Source organism: Podarcis erhardii, assembly GCF_964252035.2.
Source record: "Podarcis erhardii genome assembly, chromosome: Z".
In the NCBI taxonomy this organism is placed as follows: domain Eukaryota; kingdom Metazoa; phylum Chordata; class Lepidosauria; order Squamata; family Lacertidae; genus Podarcis; species Podarcis erhardii.
The window spans coordinates 10952456-10970055 of record NC_138504.1 but is presented as its reverse complement, the minus strand read 5'-3'; the positions used below and the strand labels follow the sequence as shown (position 1 = coordinate 10970055).

The 17600-nt window shown below is 45.0% G+C and overlaps 1 protein-coding gene across 1 annotated transcript; it reads right to left on the bottom strand.

Annotated features, from left to right (window-relative positions):
• Positions 1-30: 30 nt before the first annotated feature.
• Positions 31-16431, bottom strand: SLC25A43 (solute carrier family 25 member 43). The gene is made up of 5 exons (XM_081848162.1): positions 16120-16431; positions 14720-14961; positions 13288-13460; positions 2862-2996; positions 31-2396 (listed from the first exon to the last, which is right to left on the bottom strand). The coding sequence occupies exons 1-5, from the start codon at positions 16389-16391 to the stop codon at positions 2220-2222; spliced, it is 999 nt and encodes a 332-aa protein (XP_081704288.1). The 5' UTR covers positions 16392-16431; the 3' UTR covers positions 31-2219.
• Between the last annotated feature and the right edge of the window lie 1169 nt (positions 16432-17600).

Below are 17600 nucleotides of genomic sequence, written 5' to 3'. Positions count from 1 at the left end.
AGGTAAGTTTAATATCAAATACACCTTGGCAAAGTGAAACAAGGACTGTTATTGCAAGGGTTTCAACAGCAATTGTTGACAGCAGTGTGCATGTGCTCACAACTAAAATGACAACAAGGGTACACAGAGAGCCACAATTCTACACACACACACACACACACACACACACACACACACACACCCTCCCCGGAGACTCACTTTTGTTAATACACCTGCATTCCATGTGCCTGAGACAGAACAGTTTGTCATACATTTTGGTTTGCCGTTTATAAAGTGCACAGTCACTGGTTTTGTGAGGTTTTCTAGGAGTCACAAAGAGACCCAGCAGTGGGTTTTCCCTGCATTGCATTGAGGTTACAGTCCACCAGAAAATTCTGCAGTCCCCGTAGCCAGAAGCATAACGTAGCAAAGTTTGCTTTGTACAGTGCCACTTCAGAACTCAAGTGGCACCCAGCATTGTGTTATGTAAATATTCACCTTCCCAAAATAAACTTTGTACCTGTGGAAACCTTGCATTTTTCAGACAGGCTCCCAATCTAATCTCCCTGTGCTGGTTTCTTATGAGTAGGGAACTCTGATGTGGAGAAGCACTTCCATCATGTCATCTCACTACTCTTCATCAACTCCTCCATACTTAACTTAGCCATACATACTTATCACATACATCATAAACAGGGAATCTTTTTGGCCTGGTGGCCCCCTATAGGTCAGCTTTGACAGGTGGGCAGGGCAACCCCACCTGTGAACCACCTAATGTATTTCCCAAAGACACGTAGCATCAAATGTAAATTTTGTATGATTTTTGATTATCCTTTGCATGTGCTTTTTTTTACTTTTCAAAAACAGTTCATTATTTTCGGTGCATGCAAGTAAAACCACCTGATTTCTCATTTTGGCATTCTCCCTCCCAAAAGACGTTGAAGTGGTTCTTTCTCCTCCCTGCCGATAAGACTTTGCATCCTTGCTGTTATTACAGTCACATCATCAGTATAGGCCATGCATGTACAACCTGAGATTCAATGTGCTGAATGCAGCCCACCTTCCATATGTGATGGCCTGCAAAGGTTCAATAGACTTGTTTTTCCTGCCTCTCTGGGGCCTCTACATACAGCAGGGACCTCTGAGGTCTACATACATAGCAGAATAAGGTAGTCAAAGGAACAGAAAGGGCTATCATTTCAAAGGGGGTGGTGGGACCACAAATGCCAGTGCTCCCTTACATCAAAAAGCTATTTGGAGTCAGAAAAAAATAGCACAGCAAGGAGGGGTCTGGAACAGAACTTTTCTCCCTGCTGTGTTGTTGCGGTGGAGTGAACTATGGGAGAGAAATAAAAAAATAGCATACACCCCCCACTTTCAGTCTTGAGTGTTATAGTCCATTCTGTCATCTCATTCTGCTGCACGTATAGTTTGAGACAACAGACTTGCTCAGCCCAGGGTAAGGAGACCAGCAGGCTGGATCCCTAATTCCTCATCCCTCTGTTGTTACAGCTGATTGGTAATTAACAGCAGCCTCCTTTGAAGATGTGCCTCCATAGCAGTTTGCTGTAACTAATGATCAGGGAGCCTCTTTGAAGTCTGTTTGGAGCAAGGGTAGGGAACAGCCACCTGCAAGGCCACTTCCCCCAAAACTGTGCCCACCCGTCCATCAGCAGACGTCAGCTGATAGCTGATAGTCAGGAGGGCAGAGTTAAATCCTGAACAGCCAAATGGAGCAGGATTTAACTCCCACTCATCAGTTGATGAACATGGTTAAATCCTGCTCAGTTTGGCAGGATTCCATGCAAACCCTTTCCTGATTCAAGGAGGGGTCTGCAAGGAAACCCCAAGAACACGAAAGACGACTTTGCCCTCTGTTTTAGCAGTGCCTTGCAAGGTGCTTTGAAGTCCTGACTTTGGGACTTCAAAGCACCTTGCACCTGACGCCATTGTGGCATCCTGTGATTGACAAGTGGGCAGCAGTCTGCTCCACACTTGATGCCACTTGTGGCCACAGGCTGGAGGATCTCTACTGTATGGCAGATCACAATCAGTATCGGGTGAGCTCCATTGGCTTAGTGGCCCGTTCAGTAGTTCGGGCCTAGTTTTATCAATAAGAGGCATTTTAAGGAAAAAGTCACATGCTGTTAAACTGAGGGCTAGTTAGCTGGTAGTAAACCACAAAGTCTCATTTTGCAGCGTTGACCTAGTATTGCTTTGCAGAAAATGCATCCTGAGGCTTAAAAGCTTCTTCTTCCAAGTAGTTTAAATTCTTGCAGTTCTTTAGGCTTTAAACTCTGGTCCACACCTGGAGTTAGCTTGTAGGTCAGAGGGGAATCAATGTAACCATTTCGATACAGGCAGACGCGACGACAGAATTCAAAAGTGCTGAACATGACTCCAAAATAAGGAACAATCTGTTTAGAAAGCAAGCAAACGAAAACACATAAATAGTCATGTACTTTCATTATCCAGGCTTCAAGCCTACTGGGGGGGGGGGGGGAAAGCCTGAGCATGTTTATTAATTGAGAGGCAGTGTGGTGCAGTGGTTAGAATGGTGGACCATTAGAACTGAGAGACCTGGGTTCAAATCCCCACTCACTGGGTGACCGCAGGCCAGTCATCTTAGATCAGCCTAACCTACCTCATGGGGTTGTTGGAAATATAAAACAGGGAAGGAGAGAACCCTGAAAACCACTCTGAGGTTATATAAAGATGGATCTACAAAGAATGGCAGCTTTAAAAAACTGCATGCAATCCTCAACTTCCATCAACACCTCATGGTTAAATTCTGGAAGGAGGAAAAAAGAATAAATTTCTAATTAGGAGCACAATAAATCAGACCTCCAGTGGTATTGAACAACAGGTGCTTTAGTACGTACCCTGAGTAAGTTAGCAGTGAGTCCATTCCAAAGGGCGAGAACCCCTTTTGTCTTCACCGTTTGCTTAAAACAGTCCACCATGCCTGCAAAATGGACATCAACCCCTCCGTGGTGTGGGAGGCAAGGACTCTGAGCCTGCTCGGGAGAGAACACATCACCATTTTAAAGGAGGAAAATAAGTCCCTGTTGTTCTGAAACCCTTTCAGCAGAAGCCTAGCCATGTCTGCTTAGAAGTAAGTCCTAGTAAGGTTAGTGGGGAAGTGGGGTTATGGTTGCAGCCTAAGGTCACTTCCAGGTGCCCTACTTCTTGAGCATTCGTCCGAATTTGATTGCACAAAGTTTGCAGGGAGGTTATGCGATGCATTGAACATTTGTTCTGATTTGTTTGAGCCGAGCAGAGCAAGTCTTATCCCACATTTTATCATCACTTCCTTTGTTGCAAAAAGGGAAGTGGGTTTGCTGTGCAAGAGCACCAGTATGGCTGCAGTTGCACAAGCTGCATTTGCTGGTATGTGACTGAATCCCACCCCAAAACAGCGATGGTTTTCAAGTGCCCTTAAGTCTGCACTCTGATGCATGTCTACTCAGAAGCAAGTTGTGCTGTTTTCCATGGGGCTTACTCTTACTTAAGTGCACTTAAGAATGCAGCCTAGCAGCAAATATATATATACAGAATATCTGCACAGAAGTCCCATTGAATTAAATGGGCCTTACACTTCCGCATTAAGTGCACAGAGGAGATTGCAGTCTTAGTATTGCTGCTGCCTTACTTTATTGTAATAAACATAATATCCAGGCTTTTGAATTTCAGACTTGCACCAATACAAAGACAAGGAGAGGAGATATGCTCCATTCTGCACTGCAGTACTACCTGATCCTATTTGCCTAAACCATGGGTGGCAAACCCGCAGCTCTCCAAATGTTAAAAAGGTAAAGTGACCCCTGACCGTTAAGTCCAGTTGCGGACGACTCTGGGGTTGCAGTGCTCATCTTGCTTTACTGGCTGAGGGAGCCAGCGTTTGTCCGCAGACAGCTTCCGGGTCATGTGGCCAGCATGACTAAGCTGCTTCTGGCGAACCAGAGCAGCGCACGGAAACACCGTTTACCTTCCCACCACAGTGATACCTATTTATCTACTTGCACTTTTTGGGGTGCTTTCGAACTGCTAGGTTGGCAGGAGCAGGGACTGAGCAACGGGAGCTCACCCCATCGCGGGGATTCGAACCGCCGACTTTCCGATCGGCAAGCCCTAGGCTCTGTGGTTTAGACCACAGTGCCACCCGCGTCCCTTCTCCAAATGTTACTGGACTCCAATTATCACAGATCATAGGAAGCTGCTGTATCAAACCACTGGTCCAAGTATTTCAGTCTTGTCTACACCAGAGGTGGGAAACTGGTGTCCTCCAGATGTTGTTGGACTACAACTCCCGGTGTCTCTGGCCATTAGACCTGCTGGCTAGGGCTGATGGGAGCTTGAGTCCATCAGCATCTGGGGGACTTTTGGTTCTCTGTCTCTGCACCTACTGGCATTCCTAGCTCTACCCAGAGATTTAACATGGGTCCCTTTATGTGCAAAGCATATGCTCTGTCACTGAGATATAGCCCTTCATGGGCTGTATTGGCTGCAGATGATGGGAGCTGGAGTCCAATGTTTGGAGGACCACAGGTTCCCACCCTTGGTCTAAATTACACAGACACACGAAAAATACACTGCCTAGCAATTCCATACTATTCACTTATAAACTCTTCTGCTAAGTGTGCTTAAAGTATACTTTTGTACACACCTTTTGTACACACACAAAAGTATACTTTTTTGTATACACCTTGCCAACAAAGGTCCGTATAGTTAAAGCTATGGTTTTCCCATTAGTGATGTATGGAAGTGAGAGCTGGACCGTAAAGAAGGCTGATGGCTGAAGAATTGATGCTTTTGAATTATGGTGCTGGAGGAGACTCTTGGGAGTCCCATGGACTGCAAGAAGATCAAACCTCTCCATTCTGAAGGAAATTAGCCCTGAGTGCTCACTGGAAAGACAGATCCTGAAGCTGAGGCTCCAGTACTTTGGCTACCTCATGAGAAGAGAAGACTCCCTGGAAAAGACCCTGATGTTGGGAAAGATGGAGGGCACAAGGAGAAGGGGACGACAGAGGACGAGATGGTTGGACAGTGTTCTTGAAGCTACCAGCATGAGTTTGACCAAACTGCGGGAGGCAATGGAAGACAGGAGTGCCTGGCATGCTCTGGTCCATGGGGTCACGAAGAGTCGGACACGACTAAACGACTAAACAACAACAACAACAACAACAACATACTTTGTCATTCATTCATTCATTCATTCATTCATTCATTCCTGCTAGTATTCTACGTGGAACAGCTACATTATCATGGAGTAATTCAAGACATGTTTGCTTTCAAGTCTCACTGATTTCAATGGGGAAAACGCCTTAGGAAGCATGTTTAGAATTCCAGGTCTACAGCGCAATCCAATATGTGTTTGTTCAGGGATCCTCCAGATGACCTATTTATTTAACTTGCACAAAGTTTATCCAGTGGTCAGGCTAGGTCCAGTCTTCATTGAGCATTTGCTCTGATTTATTTATGGGATGGGTTCTACAGCAATAAGCACTTGTCCTGTTTTGTTTGGAGGGTCTTTACATGTCTTCCGTTCTTTCACACACTCTTAAATGCATTTCCCCATAACTTTCCTAACAGCAAAGAGTCTTTCTCTCTCTGTGTGTATATGTGTTTAAGTAGAATTGGACTGCAACTCCTATCAACCCCAGCCAGCATGGCCAAGAGCAAGGGATGATGGGAGTTGTAGTCCAGCAACATTTGGAGGGTCATAGGTTAGCCACTTCTGCTTTAGTTATTTAATTAATTGCTTGCTTATACCACACTGGCAATACTCTTGGGACATATGTCTGTGCCCTGGCTCCAGTTTGGAAATCACTGCTCCAGCCACAGTGAAGGGAAACGACAACAAGTTCTGTGCTTCCAGCAAGGGAATTCTGAATCTCACTCTCTCCCTGGCCTAGTTCCCAGATAAATGTTATGCTAAGCGATGTCTGCAAGGCACTGTGTGAGATATCCGCCAAGACCTACAAGTTAAGCCATAAGGGCAGAACTCATTTCCTTTTCTCATTCTTCAGCATTAGAGAGAATTTGCAAGAAACTTTGAAAGTACAAAGACACTAGTGCTACAGGTTCAGCTTGGAAACTGTTTTTCACGCATAGAGGAAACAAGTTCGTTTTCTTACAATGAATTAGGACTGGTTTAAACTCAAGAAGAATGAGTCAACAGGATAAATCACACCACTTTGGACTGCAGGATAAAAACTTCTTGCAAACAAAATACCAGAACTGCAGATGAAATTCACAGATGTGTTACATTTCTGCTTGCAGGGCCTTAAAACAACAAAATGACAGCATTCAAAAGTAGTATCTTCAACTTGCAACCTAAGTAGTACAAGCAATTCAAACCCCTGCCTCATTACTAAGTAATTCCTTCTGTTGCATCTGCAGACCCAGCCTCAGTCCTGCAGATTTCTGTGCAGGAATGCTTGCAACCTACCTAGGTTACATTTAAATTCACATGTTAACACTAGCACACCAGAGATTCAATTACCCAGACATATCTGGAGGGTTCACAAGGGGAAAACATTCTCTATGCCCCATGTTCTGTGTTAAATCAGACCTTAGACAGCTTCTTAACAGTGATAAGCCTAAAGCGATCCTCTCTGTCGGAGGGATGCCTTGTGATGATACATGAGATGCTTCCACGCTCATATTTTAAGTTCTTGGCTGCTTCACTTTGTTTACTGAAAGATGAACTCTCCAGGACATGTTTCCGCTACAGAGAAGCACTCTTCAACTGGACAGAAGAGTTTTGATTGGATTTACTATCTGCTTTTTAATTGATTAACAGATTGCAATTAATTTTTTTTTTTTAATCCCCTTCACCATGTCCCCTTGCTTCCAAAGCAAGGTTAAAATACCCCCCACTAATATCCTGTAAGTAAATAAAACAAAAATGCAACTAATACATGCTATACGAAAGCAAATATATATATATATATATATATATATATATGGCCCAAACCCAAGAGATATAGAAATGAATTAAGAAATAAAGACACAGGTTTTTATGGATCTTTCCAAGGTACAAAAAAGTTGCCCTGCAAGAATCCTTTGAAATTATATTTTCATTGAGAAAGCCTAGGAGTGCAAATATGTGCCAGCCTTGCTAATAAGGGATTAGGAAAAGAAGTGGCACAGAAGTACTCGGGGCGTTTATTTCACTTAATCTGAAATCTAAAATAAGAACACAGAATCCTTTCAAGGGCTAGGTTAACACGGACGATTGGGGATATCTAAATACTTCCAGGCTGAATGAAGCCCAACCTCAAATCTTGCAGCCCTCAGTCGAAGCTTCAATGAAGCACTTGAGATTCTGTTTGTCTGGGGATGTGCTTATTCCTTTTGCCCAAAGGAAGGGCCTGGGAAACTGACACAGTTATATCCCTAGAGGGAAACAGTTTTGGAATCAGGCACAGTTTCTGCATTGGACTAGGTTGGGATAATAGGACTCTCTGCTGGTGGTGGATTAATTCAGGCTTCCAATGGGGGTTTGCTTACAATACATACACTAAAAGTTGATACTACTTCCTTTGCTGGTTGATAATAGGGTGTCCAGAAAGAATGGGACTTTTAATAGGAGGGGGATTTTGTGCACCTGGTAAAATGATGCTTCCTACATAAAGGTGTAAGAGCACCTGTCGTCTTTTGCACCAGGCTACCCAAGGTGAGAACAAGGTCTGGGGTTGCCAGATATCAGAATCTGATCTAATGTTTCAGGATTCTGTTCTGAGGTTCCAATCCTTCTTCTGAGGATACCTGATTTTAGCTAGCGCAGCCAACTGGTAGACTTGTACTCCTCCCAAGAAATCATTCCTATAAACACTTATCAGGGAGAACACAGTGGGGCTTGCTTCTGAGTAGACATCTACAGAACTGTGCTATGAAAGTCACTGGAGCTAATGCTCAGTGCCAGATCTCGGGGTGGCGAATTCCATTGTAGGAGGACCAGATGCCAAAGTGGGCATATTTCCATATTCAGGGCAAAAAGGGACCCAGCGGTCATCTAGACTGACCCCAAATTTCAGCATATTCAGGGCAAAAAGGGAGCCGGCAGTCATCTAGTCTGACCCCGAATTTCAGCTGTGAAATATCAACATATTAGCAGCTGTGCATGACAGGGGATTTCAGCAGGTGTTGCTTCCCTCTTCAACTCAGCTTCTAAAGGTGCAAGAGCTCTGCCAAACAATTCCACAAGTTATACTTTCTCTGGCCTAGCCTGAGATTCCTTCTGACTCTCCTAAGCCTATCAGAAATCAGTTCCTTTCTGGGATCCCGACTTTGAGCTTTATGGAAACAGAAACAGAAATAAGGGAATAGAAAGGAAAATGACATGTAGTGCAATGCTATACGCATCTGCTTAGCAGTGAGCCCACTGAATTCAATGTGGCTAAGTAACTGTGCACATGTACAGCTTGAATGTTGGGTACCCAGGCACACAAACTATACACTTGTTCAGTGCTTTCCTTCTAGGGAAAAAGGTACTCACCATGAAGTTCTTACAGTAAGTGCAACACTTTTAGCTAGTGCTTTTATTCTAGAAAAAGAGGTCTGGTACTACGTACCCTTGAGTACCTCTGGGGGGGGGGAGCACAGCACTCGCTGAATATTACATGTGAATAACTGTATGAGTGTACAGCTTGTTGAGGAGCCGACACCCCTGTTCCTAAAATAAACCAGGCCTATGAACTCAGTGGTTGTAGAATTTGCAAGGGAGGAGAAAACTGGGGTGGAAGGGAGAATGGTATAAAGTGTTGTGGAGGAAGACATGGCTGGCTGACTTCAATAGTGAAGCAAAGCACTCCACACTGCAGCATTTTGTTACAGGACCCTCATGTCAGAGCTAACAGTTGCTGGTCTCCATGAACCTGTTGAGCACCCTCTGAAATCTCTGTTAAGGCAAGTGGCTTTCACTGCAGCCAACTCCATAAAAGTACAGTATGCATTGTGCGAAGAACAGGTTTCTTTTGTCTGTCATTAATCTAACGCCAAGCCAGTCCCACTGGGTAGATAAGATCTGTCTAGAGGCAACCAGTCCAGAAAGCTTCTGTAAAAGAGAAGTGCGTGTGTGTGTGTGTGTGTGTGTGTGTGTGTTCTGATATATCCTCTCAGGTTCTAGGTGCATCAAAAATGGATGATACAAGGCATAGGTGGGAACCTGTTCCAGCTAAGGGCCACATTCCCTTCTATATAACCCCCCAAGGGCCACATGCCAATAGTGGGCGGGGCCATAGGCAAATGTAGGTGGAGCAACAAGTGTGACTTTTAACTTTGTACACTAGGCTACTTTCTACACACACACAGATTCCAGTTCCCTTCAGCTACAGCCAAGCATGATCAATAGTTCAAGATTAGGGTAGTTGTAATCCCAAAACTACATCTGAAGGGCACAAATTCTGCACCCCTGATTTAAAGGATTCCCTCCACATGTTTGGGTGCCAGGAATTGCCTACTTCCGTTATTGTAGATTTTTTAAAAAAAATTATTATTATTATTATTATTATTATTATTATTATTATTATTATTTTATTGATCTATTTTGCGAACCACTCTGGAACAGATATATTGAAGGGTAGCATATAAATCTTCTAAATAAATGAATAGATTACCCTTTCTTTTTATTTAAATTGCGACAATTAGAAACGGTCAAGGTGGCATTGTAGAGGGACGGAGTAAGATCTTGGAGACCGGGGTCCAAATATCTGCTGGCCGTAAAGCTCACCTTGGGCCAGTTGCTATTTTTCTTTCAGTCTAGCCTACCTCAGAAGGTTGTTATGCTGATGAAATGGGGGGGGGGGTAGGAATGGGGAGGAGTCTTGCATGCTGTCCTTCGCTCATTTGAGAAAGGATGGAGGGGTGTAAATAATAAATAAATGAATAGTAATTAGCTGCTTCAGTCAATCATATATTTGCTTAAGAGTACTCCAGCTGCTTCAGACAATCATATTTTTTATAGAATCATAGAATTGTTGTGTTGGAAGGTACCTCAAGGGTCATCGAGTCCAATCCCCTGCAATTCAGGAATCCTGCCCACAGCTATCCCTGGATGGGCTTGAACCACCAAACTTCTGGTTAACAGCAAGATGCACTTACCCATTGTGCATTTGCTTCAATCGTATATCTGCTTAATAAAGCAAGTCTTTCCCCAATGCTTGAAGCCCCTCTGCATCTCCCTTCACTCAAAATGTAATTAAAACATGAAACCTTTAATTAACCATAGCTTTTATCCAAACCAAGAATCTATGGTTAGCAGCTTCAGTACATAAGAAACTAACTTCAAGCCACAATTTAAGATCTAGGCTTGATCCAAAGCCAGCAATTATATGGAACAGGGGAAGCTGCCTTGTACCGAGTCACAGCACTGGTCCACCTAGCTCAGTACTGTCAACACTACTGGCAGCAGCTCTCCACGGTTTCAGGCAGAAGTCTCCCCCAGGAACTACTGGGACCTTGTGCATAGAAAGCAGATCCTTTACCATTGAGCCATGGCCTTGGGAAACCACAGTTTCCCAGTCTGGACAAACTGGGCAACTATGGTTAATTGAAGGCTTCTTGGTTTGTTTGGTCACAGTGCAACAGAAGGATCTAAGGGTCTGTAAAAGGATCTTGCGAATGTTGCTCTTATGTAGAAAATTCTAAGCCTTTCACATTTGCTAAAATTGGAAAGCGTTATGAAAAGTCATTGTTGCCTTATGATTTAGTACTCTCTTGCTTCCCTCCCCTTTCTTTCTAAAATTCAGTAGCCTGTTAGCAAAAACAAACCTACCCAGCACCTGCACTTTTTACTCTAAGCCACGAGGACCCATGCCCAAACATGCATACTATACCTTTTAGTTTGCTAATAGGTCAACCAGGAGCAAAGGGAAAGAGGGAGACAAAGGGATATAGTTAGGGTGAACAACAAAGATGCTGCAAATTTACATTTCTGTAAGGATGCTTTTAAAATGAAGAAAGAAGCAACTTAACACATATCTCAGTTCTATGCATATTTAGTGAGAATTAACTCCCAGTTACTTCAACAGGTCTTACTCCACGTTAAGTGTGTGCAATATCCTAACTTAATAATAATAAAAAAGGTTTCTGCCTGGTAAATCCAGGCAGAAACATCAGAGAGGAAATGTTGGAGGCTGCAGGAATCAGCCTGAGTGGGAAGTGTATTGTGGAGTAACATCACCATCTAGTGGCTCAAAATGACCTAACATTTCTCCTCTGCCAGCTATATAGCTAAGGGCAGAGCTACATGTTACAAGGCAAATGTAGTAGACAAGGAAGGGCCATAACTCGGGAGTGGAGCATCTGCTTTGCATGCAGAAAGTTTCAGACTAAATACCTGGCATCCCCAGGTAGGGACACAAGAGGCACTGCCAGTCCGTGAGGACAATACTGAGCTAGATGCACCAATGGCAGTATTAAGAACCTCCTTGCTTTCCTATAACAAGCTTCCAAATCTATAAATTAATGTGCATTTAGAGAGCATCTGAAGGGGAAAACTGGTGGATGGAACAGGGTGTGCTTGATCCTCCCCTTCATTGCAGTGTCTCCCACAAGCCCTGCTTCCCAGGCTCTTTTTCATTGGATGCATGAAACAAGACAGGTACAATTACTCAGGGGCAAGCAAACTGCAGCCTTCCAGATGTTGCTGGACTCCAGCTCCCATCAGCCCCACGCAGAATGGCCAATGGTAGGGGTGATAGGCACCACAGTCCAACAACACCCGGTGGGCTACAGGTTCTCCAACCTTGCTCTAAAGCAACAATTCCTTTGTGACAAAGGATGCCACATGGCAAATTTAAGGACTGGTACCATTCTAGTGCAATGGTGGTGGTCTGCTTTGCTCATTACTAGAACCCCAAGGCTCAACAGCTGGGCTACAGATGCAAAATGGTGGTGCAACTCTCTGCTGTTGTCCATGAGCCGTAAAGGTAAAGGGACCCCTGACCATTAGGTCCAGTTGTGGCCGACTCTGGGGTTGCGGCGCTCATCTCGCTTTATTGGCCGAGGGAGCCGGCGTACAGCTTCTGGGTCATGTGGCCAGCATGACTAAGCCGCTTCTGGCGAACCAGAGCAGCGCACGGAAACGCCGTTTACCTTCCTGCCGGAGCGGTACCTATTTATCTACTTGCACTTTGACGTGCTTTTGAATTGCTAGGTTGGCAGGAGCAGGGACTGAGCAACGGGAGCTCACCCCGTCACGGGGATTCGAACCGCTGACCTTCTGATCGGTAAGTCGTAGGCTCTGTGGTTTAACCCACAGCGCCACCTACATCCCCTTCCATGAGCCATACACTTGGATAAACTGCATATACAAATACAAAACTACTTCTGACTTATTACAGACTAGGGATTCTATCACAAAGCTCTAAAATTAGTCTAAGGGCTGGCCAGTTAATACTCATGTTATTTATAGGCAAGGAACACTAAAGATGAGAGATAAGTGATTGACTCAAGGCCAGACACGACAGTGGCATGTGAGGGGTGTTTGCACTTGCAAATTTAAGGCACAGCAAGTTATGAACTATACGGTCTGATTCAAACATTTTTCTTAAGGCAAGCCTATCCAAACACATACATGTTGATGTGCTTTAAACTCTTTTAAAGTTTACAGCTGGTTTTAATTGCATTTTAGCTACTTGATTTTAACTGCTTTTATTGATATTTTTTCTTGTAAATCACTCAGAGCTTTTGTGCTAATCAAGTGGTAAAGAAATTGTTAAATAAATAGAGCCCCATTTTACAGCTAGGAAATACTGAGACTCCGAGATAAAACCTGCCAGTTGGATCAGTCAAATCAGAAAACCTGGATGATCCCCTGCAAACAACTCAAAGGTCTACCAATACATCTACCTTCTAGTTCCAGAATCTAGCACATAGTGCTAAACATATGCACAAAGTCCCAGGTATGATATTCCCTCCTGTCCTTTAAGCAGACAACACTGCAGCCCAGAAGAAGTGTGATCGCTTCATCTATGGGTCCTCTTGCTCCCAATACGCCACAACCTTTCCGCCGCCTATGCCACTAGAGCGGAGGTTGCCAATGTAGTGCCCGTTGACCTTCATTGATGCCAACAGTATCCTCTCCCTCCCTCCAATGAAATTAGGTGTGAAAGAAGTGTTCTCCTGTAGTCCTCAGAACAGGTTGCAACATGTGCTTGGTTGTGGGGGTGTGGTGCCCACAAGAGCTTTTGCAAATGTGCCTACAGGCCCCCACCAAAGGTTGGCAACCCCTGAGCAAGAGGCTGGTGTGTTGCATACCCCAGTTCTAGAGGAATATGGTAGCCCTAAATTCCATACCTGCATTTTCCTCTTGACTGTTTCGAAAGGGAAAGAAAGTGACTGTGCAACACCAGCAGCCAGGCAACCATTCACAAAGTTCTGCACAGGAGTGAAGCGGATGCTGGGCTGACCCCAGATTTTATCCAGATGTGTGTAAACGAGGAAAGAGCCGATGGAAAACGGGATAGCACCTGTCATGAAAAGCAAGCAAGCAAGAGAGACTTGTGGAAGTTGTTAGGTACTTACTGATACAACTTGCTATGCCGGTTCAGATCAAGAAACCACCTAGCTCAACATCCCATCTGCTAACACTGGCCAATCAGATGCCGCTGAGAAGTTTGCAACGCAGGGTGTGATGGGAATATCTTTCTCCTGCAATAATTTCTGCTTCCAGAAAATGGAAACAGAAGAAGTGTGTTTGCACCCAGGGGCTGCTTTTGGGGCTTCCCACAGTCATTTGGTTGGCCACAGTGAGAACAGAATGCTAGACTACATAAGACTTTGGTTTGATCCAGCAGGATTCTTTTGATGCTCTTTTGTAGCAGAAGTTGCTGATTAACATGTGCTTACTGTCCTGGAAATGTCACTAACTCCAAAGTCTGATTGCATTTCTGTTAAGGGTAAAACAGAAAAGCATTGTACTACAAAACTTGGCACAATGTAAGGTGCAAATATTCTTTTGGGATATATTTGGTTTTCTAAAACATTTGGACTATAAAAGCCGAAGTAGGTGAGGCGCCAAGGTCATCACTGGCAATTGAATGGGTCTTTAAAAAACCATATACAGTAGTACCTCCGGGTATGTAATCCTCTGGTTACATAAACCAGATGCGAAAGCAGCAAACCCAAAAGTATGTGATTGGGTTTTGCCACACACGCATGTGCAGAAGCGGTCCTCAGGTTGTGGAAACCTCAGGATCCGTCCGGACTTCCGGAACGGATCCCGTCCGCAACCAGAGGTACCACTGTATAGCATCTGCTGTTGGGTCCAATCAGAATCTTTATTGCAGATTGTGTGCATTGCCTCTTTTTTCCTTGCTATATTTGGTCATGGGAAAATTTATGCCTCTCAATCATGATGCCCCATCTGCAAAATCAGAAGAATTGGATCTCCTCACATCGCTTTGGGGAGGATGAATGACTGAGAACGCAGTTAACAGCACATTGCCGATACACCAGTTTTGCAGGCAATAGACTGAAATCTGACACAAGCGATTAAAAAAAGGGGGGGGGGCTTGTCTTATTGCATTTCAAAATTTAATGCTGCCTTTTATTGTTTTATTGTTTTATTGCTGGAACTGACAGCTGTATTTTAACGTATTTTTGTTAGAAGCTGCCCAGAAAACAGGTGGCACAGAAAATACTGTAAGTTAAATAACTAAAAAGCACTGACTTTCAGTCACCATTCCAACCCCAATGTTATAGGAAAAAGAATGCAGTCTCACGATACCTAATACTGACAGTGAAACACCACGATAAAGTGCAGCGACGCCTTCTTGATGATAAATCATGTACAAAGCATGCAGAATTCCTTTGTAGGAGGGTTCCAACCGGTTCTGTACAATGAGACGGGTTTTGACGACTTCGGTTGGGTATGTTGCAACAGCAGCCACCATGCCAGCCAAACTTCCAGCCATGATCGAACCCCACTGGGAGATGTGGCCCAAATCATCCACAAACAGCAAGACAAACCTAGTATGATATATGGGGGTGAGGATATCACAAGTCAGATACACAACATAGATAAAGTCAGTGATTCATTTGTAACACTAAATCATGGTTTGTTTAAGCCACTGTTTAACAAACCATGAGTTAACCAAAGAAACCATGACTCCCCCCCCCCTTTTGTTTCATTTTTTCAGTGGCTCTTGCCTTGTACCTTTGTAGTTTGGCCACCCCACCCCAGACAATAATCAAAAAGGCCTTCTGCGAACTTTCCATTCAATGCAAGTTTCAGTTCTGATGAATTCCTGATTAGCTTAAGTATGAAATAAGGAGAACTTCTCTTCCAACACAAAAGTGGCAGGCCTACTACACATGTGTGAAGTCTGGCTATAGAAGGCAACCCCCCCCCTCCAGCTGCCTAAGATTATCTAAAACAGGTTTAATTTATTTCTGTCTTTCTTTTAAAAGAAATCAGACTTGATTTACAGCTTCAGCACCACCCCCACCCCCCCGGAAGCTACATCTAGCTCCCACCACTGGGGGAAATATAGAAAACCTTCATCTTATTCAAAACCAAAGGGGAAATATAAGTTCTGTTTTTGGGCACAGAATGCAGCTTATAATGAAAGTCTGTATGTTGCACAGCGCAAGAACCAGTTTTGGAACCCACTTTCTGCATGGAAAATACATTTTGTGGACAGTTAATCATATTTTATCTTTTAGGTTTCAGAGTGAGACAGTTAAAAAACAAACACCTCCAGAAAGTGTAGCTACACTGTTCCACACACCTTCCTAGAGACAGGGAGGAAATTCGACATCAGCTGGACCGTTCAAAGCGCCCTTTAACTACCAGTATTCCTTTGTCTCTTCAGTCCACCCCTCTGATTGGTTAATACTATATAGATTTTTTTATTATTTTTGAAGTCATTCTTACTCGGACCTCCGTGCATCTTTACGCGGAAGTCTCACTGTGTTCAACAGAGCTTAGTCGTAGTCAGGTGAAAGTAAGACTGAAGTTTACTGGAGTCCCCTCCCATGAGCCTGTAGAAATGGAAAAATGCTGGGCAGCCACAACGAACTGCAGGAATTATTAACCCTTGGAGAGCCGTGTCCCCGCGCCACGCCATTGCTTTGGTATCAACTGGTTGGGTCCGAAAGCCGAGGGGTGTTCTCGCCCTGGTTTACCTGCGGTAAGAGGCCAGTTGTAGGGCACTGTAGGGAAAGAGGCGCAAACAGGCGGTGAGGTTGCCCTTCCAGAGGGCCCCAATGCCTTCGGCCTTGCATAAGCTGCGCCCCGTCTCCCAGAGCCCTCGCCGCGAGTGGTGAGTGCCAACTTGGGCCAGGACGGTGAAAACTTCCAGAGGCGCCGTCAGGCTGTGGCTCAGCGCCCCGGCCAGCCCGGCGCAGCTGAGCCGCTGCAGAGCGGTGAGCCGACTGTCCCGCTTCCAGGTCGCCATGCCGCCCGGGCGGCGGCTGCACCATGCCCGCTGCGGGCCGGGCAACTAGCGAGGAGGACGCATAGCGACGCATACCCGGCAGTCCAGCCCCTGTGTGCGCTACGCAAGGCCGTCGCGGGGCGGTGCCAACTTGGTCTGGAGACGGGAAGGGGAGGGAGAGCTGACCCTTTGAAGCTGGAGAGGGGTCAAGGCAGGTGACTGATGCCCGATTGTCCGTGCCCAGGAGCCCGGAGCGCGCGTGGCTCGGGGAGTTTAGTTCTAGCGCCAGGGCTGTCTTAAGCATATCCGGCGCTGTGGTGCAAAGATCCCTCCTGCGCCCCCCCCCTTTCCCAGAGTTGTCAACCTGTGGGGGGGGGGCAAAGTTGCTGACCTTTTTTAAGGGAGCTGACACCACGCTTACACATTATCTCTGCTTGGGAAAAGAAAACAGGAAACATAAACAACCTTTTTTTAGTTGTTCATTCATTAACTATGCACCTATATACACACTTATATAGTCTCAGATGCATGTGGGCCAGCCAAAATCTGACAAGTCACTCCTGGTCTTAAATTGTCCAAGGCAAAATGGCATAGCTTAACCTGGCACCAAAATGAGAGAAAAAATGCTGAACTTAGATATACCTCAGTCAGTAAAGCACGAGACTCTTAATCTCAGGATTGTGGTTTCAGGCCCCATGTTGGGCAAAAGTTTCCTGCATTGCAGGGGGTTGGACTAGATGACCCTCATGGTCCCTTCCAACTCTGTGAATGGTTCTGTCATTCTGTTGTAACTGAAGGGCTGTTCATGTCAGCATTGCCCTTGAGCCACTTCAGCCCCGACTGGGCTAGGCGAGCTGGGTAGCACTTCCAGAGACCACCTTCTGGACAGGAACAGGTCAAAGTGCTGTGGACTCACAGCTTAGAGTTGTAAGCACCGGATTCACTTCCACAAGAAGACAGTCGTCGCACAGCAGAGTACAGCAGAGCATAGCAGAGCATAAACGACTCGGAGAGCAGCTCTGTAGAATGTCTTCTTTATTCTATCTACAGCTATAATACACAACTATATACAGAGCTAAATGAGGTCTAAACTGAAAATGCTGAACTGCACTGAGTGCCTGCAGCTGCTCTTAGCAGCAATCTTATCTATACAAACGATCTTTAACACTCAGTCTCTCCCCCCCCCCCCCCGCAACTGACTGACTCTTTGATGTTAGGCTGGAGTGGAAT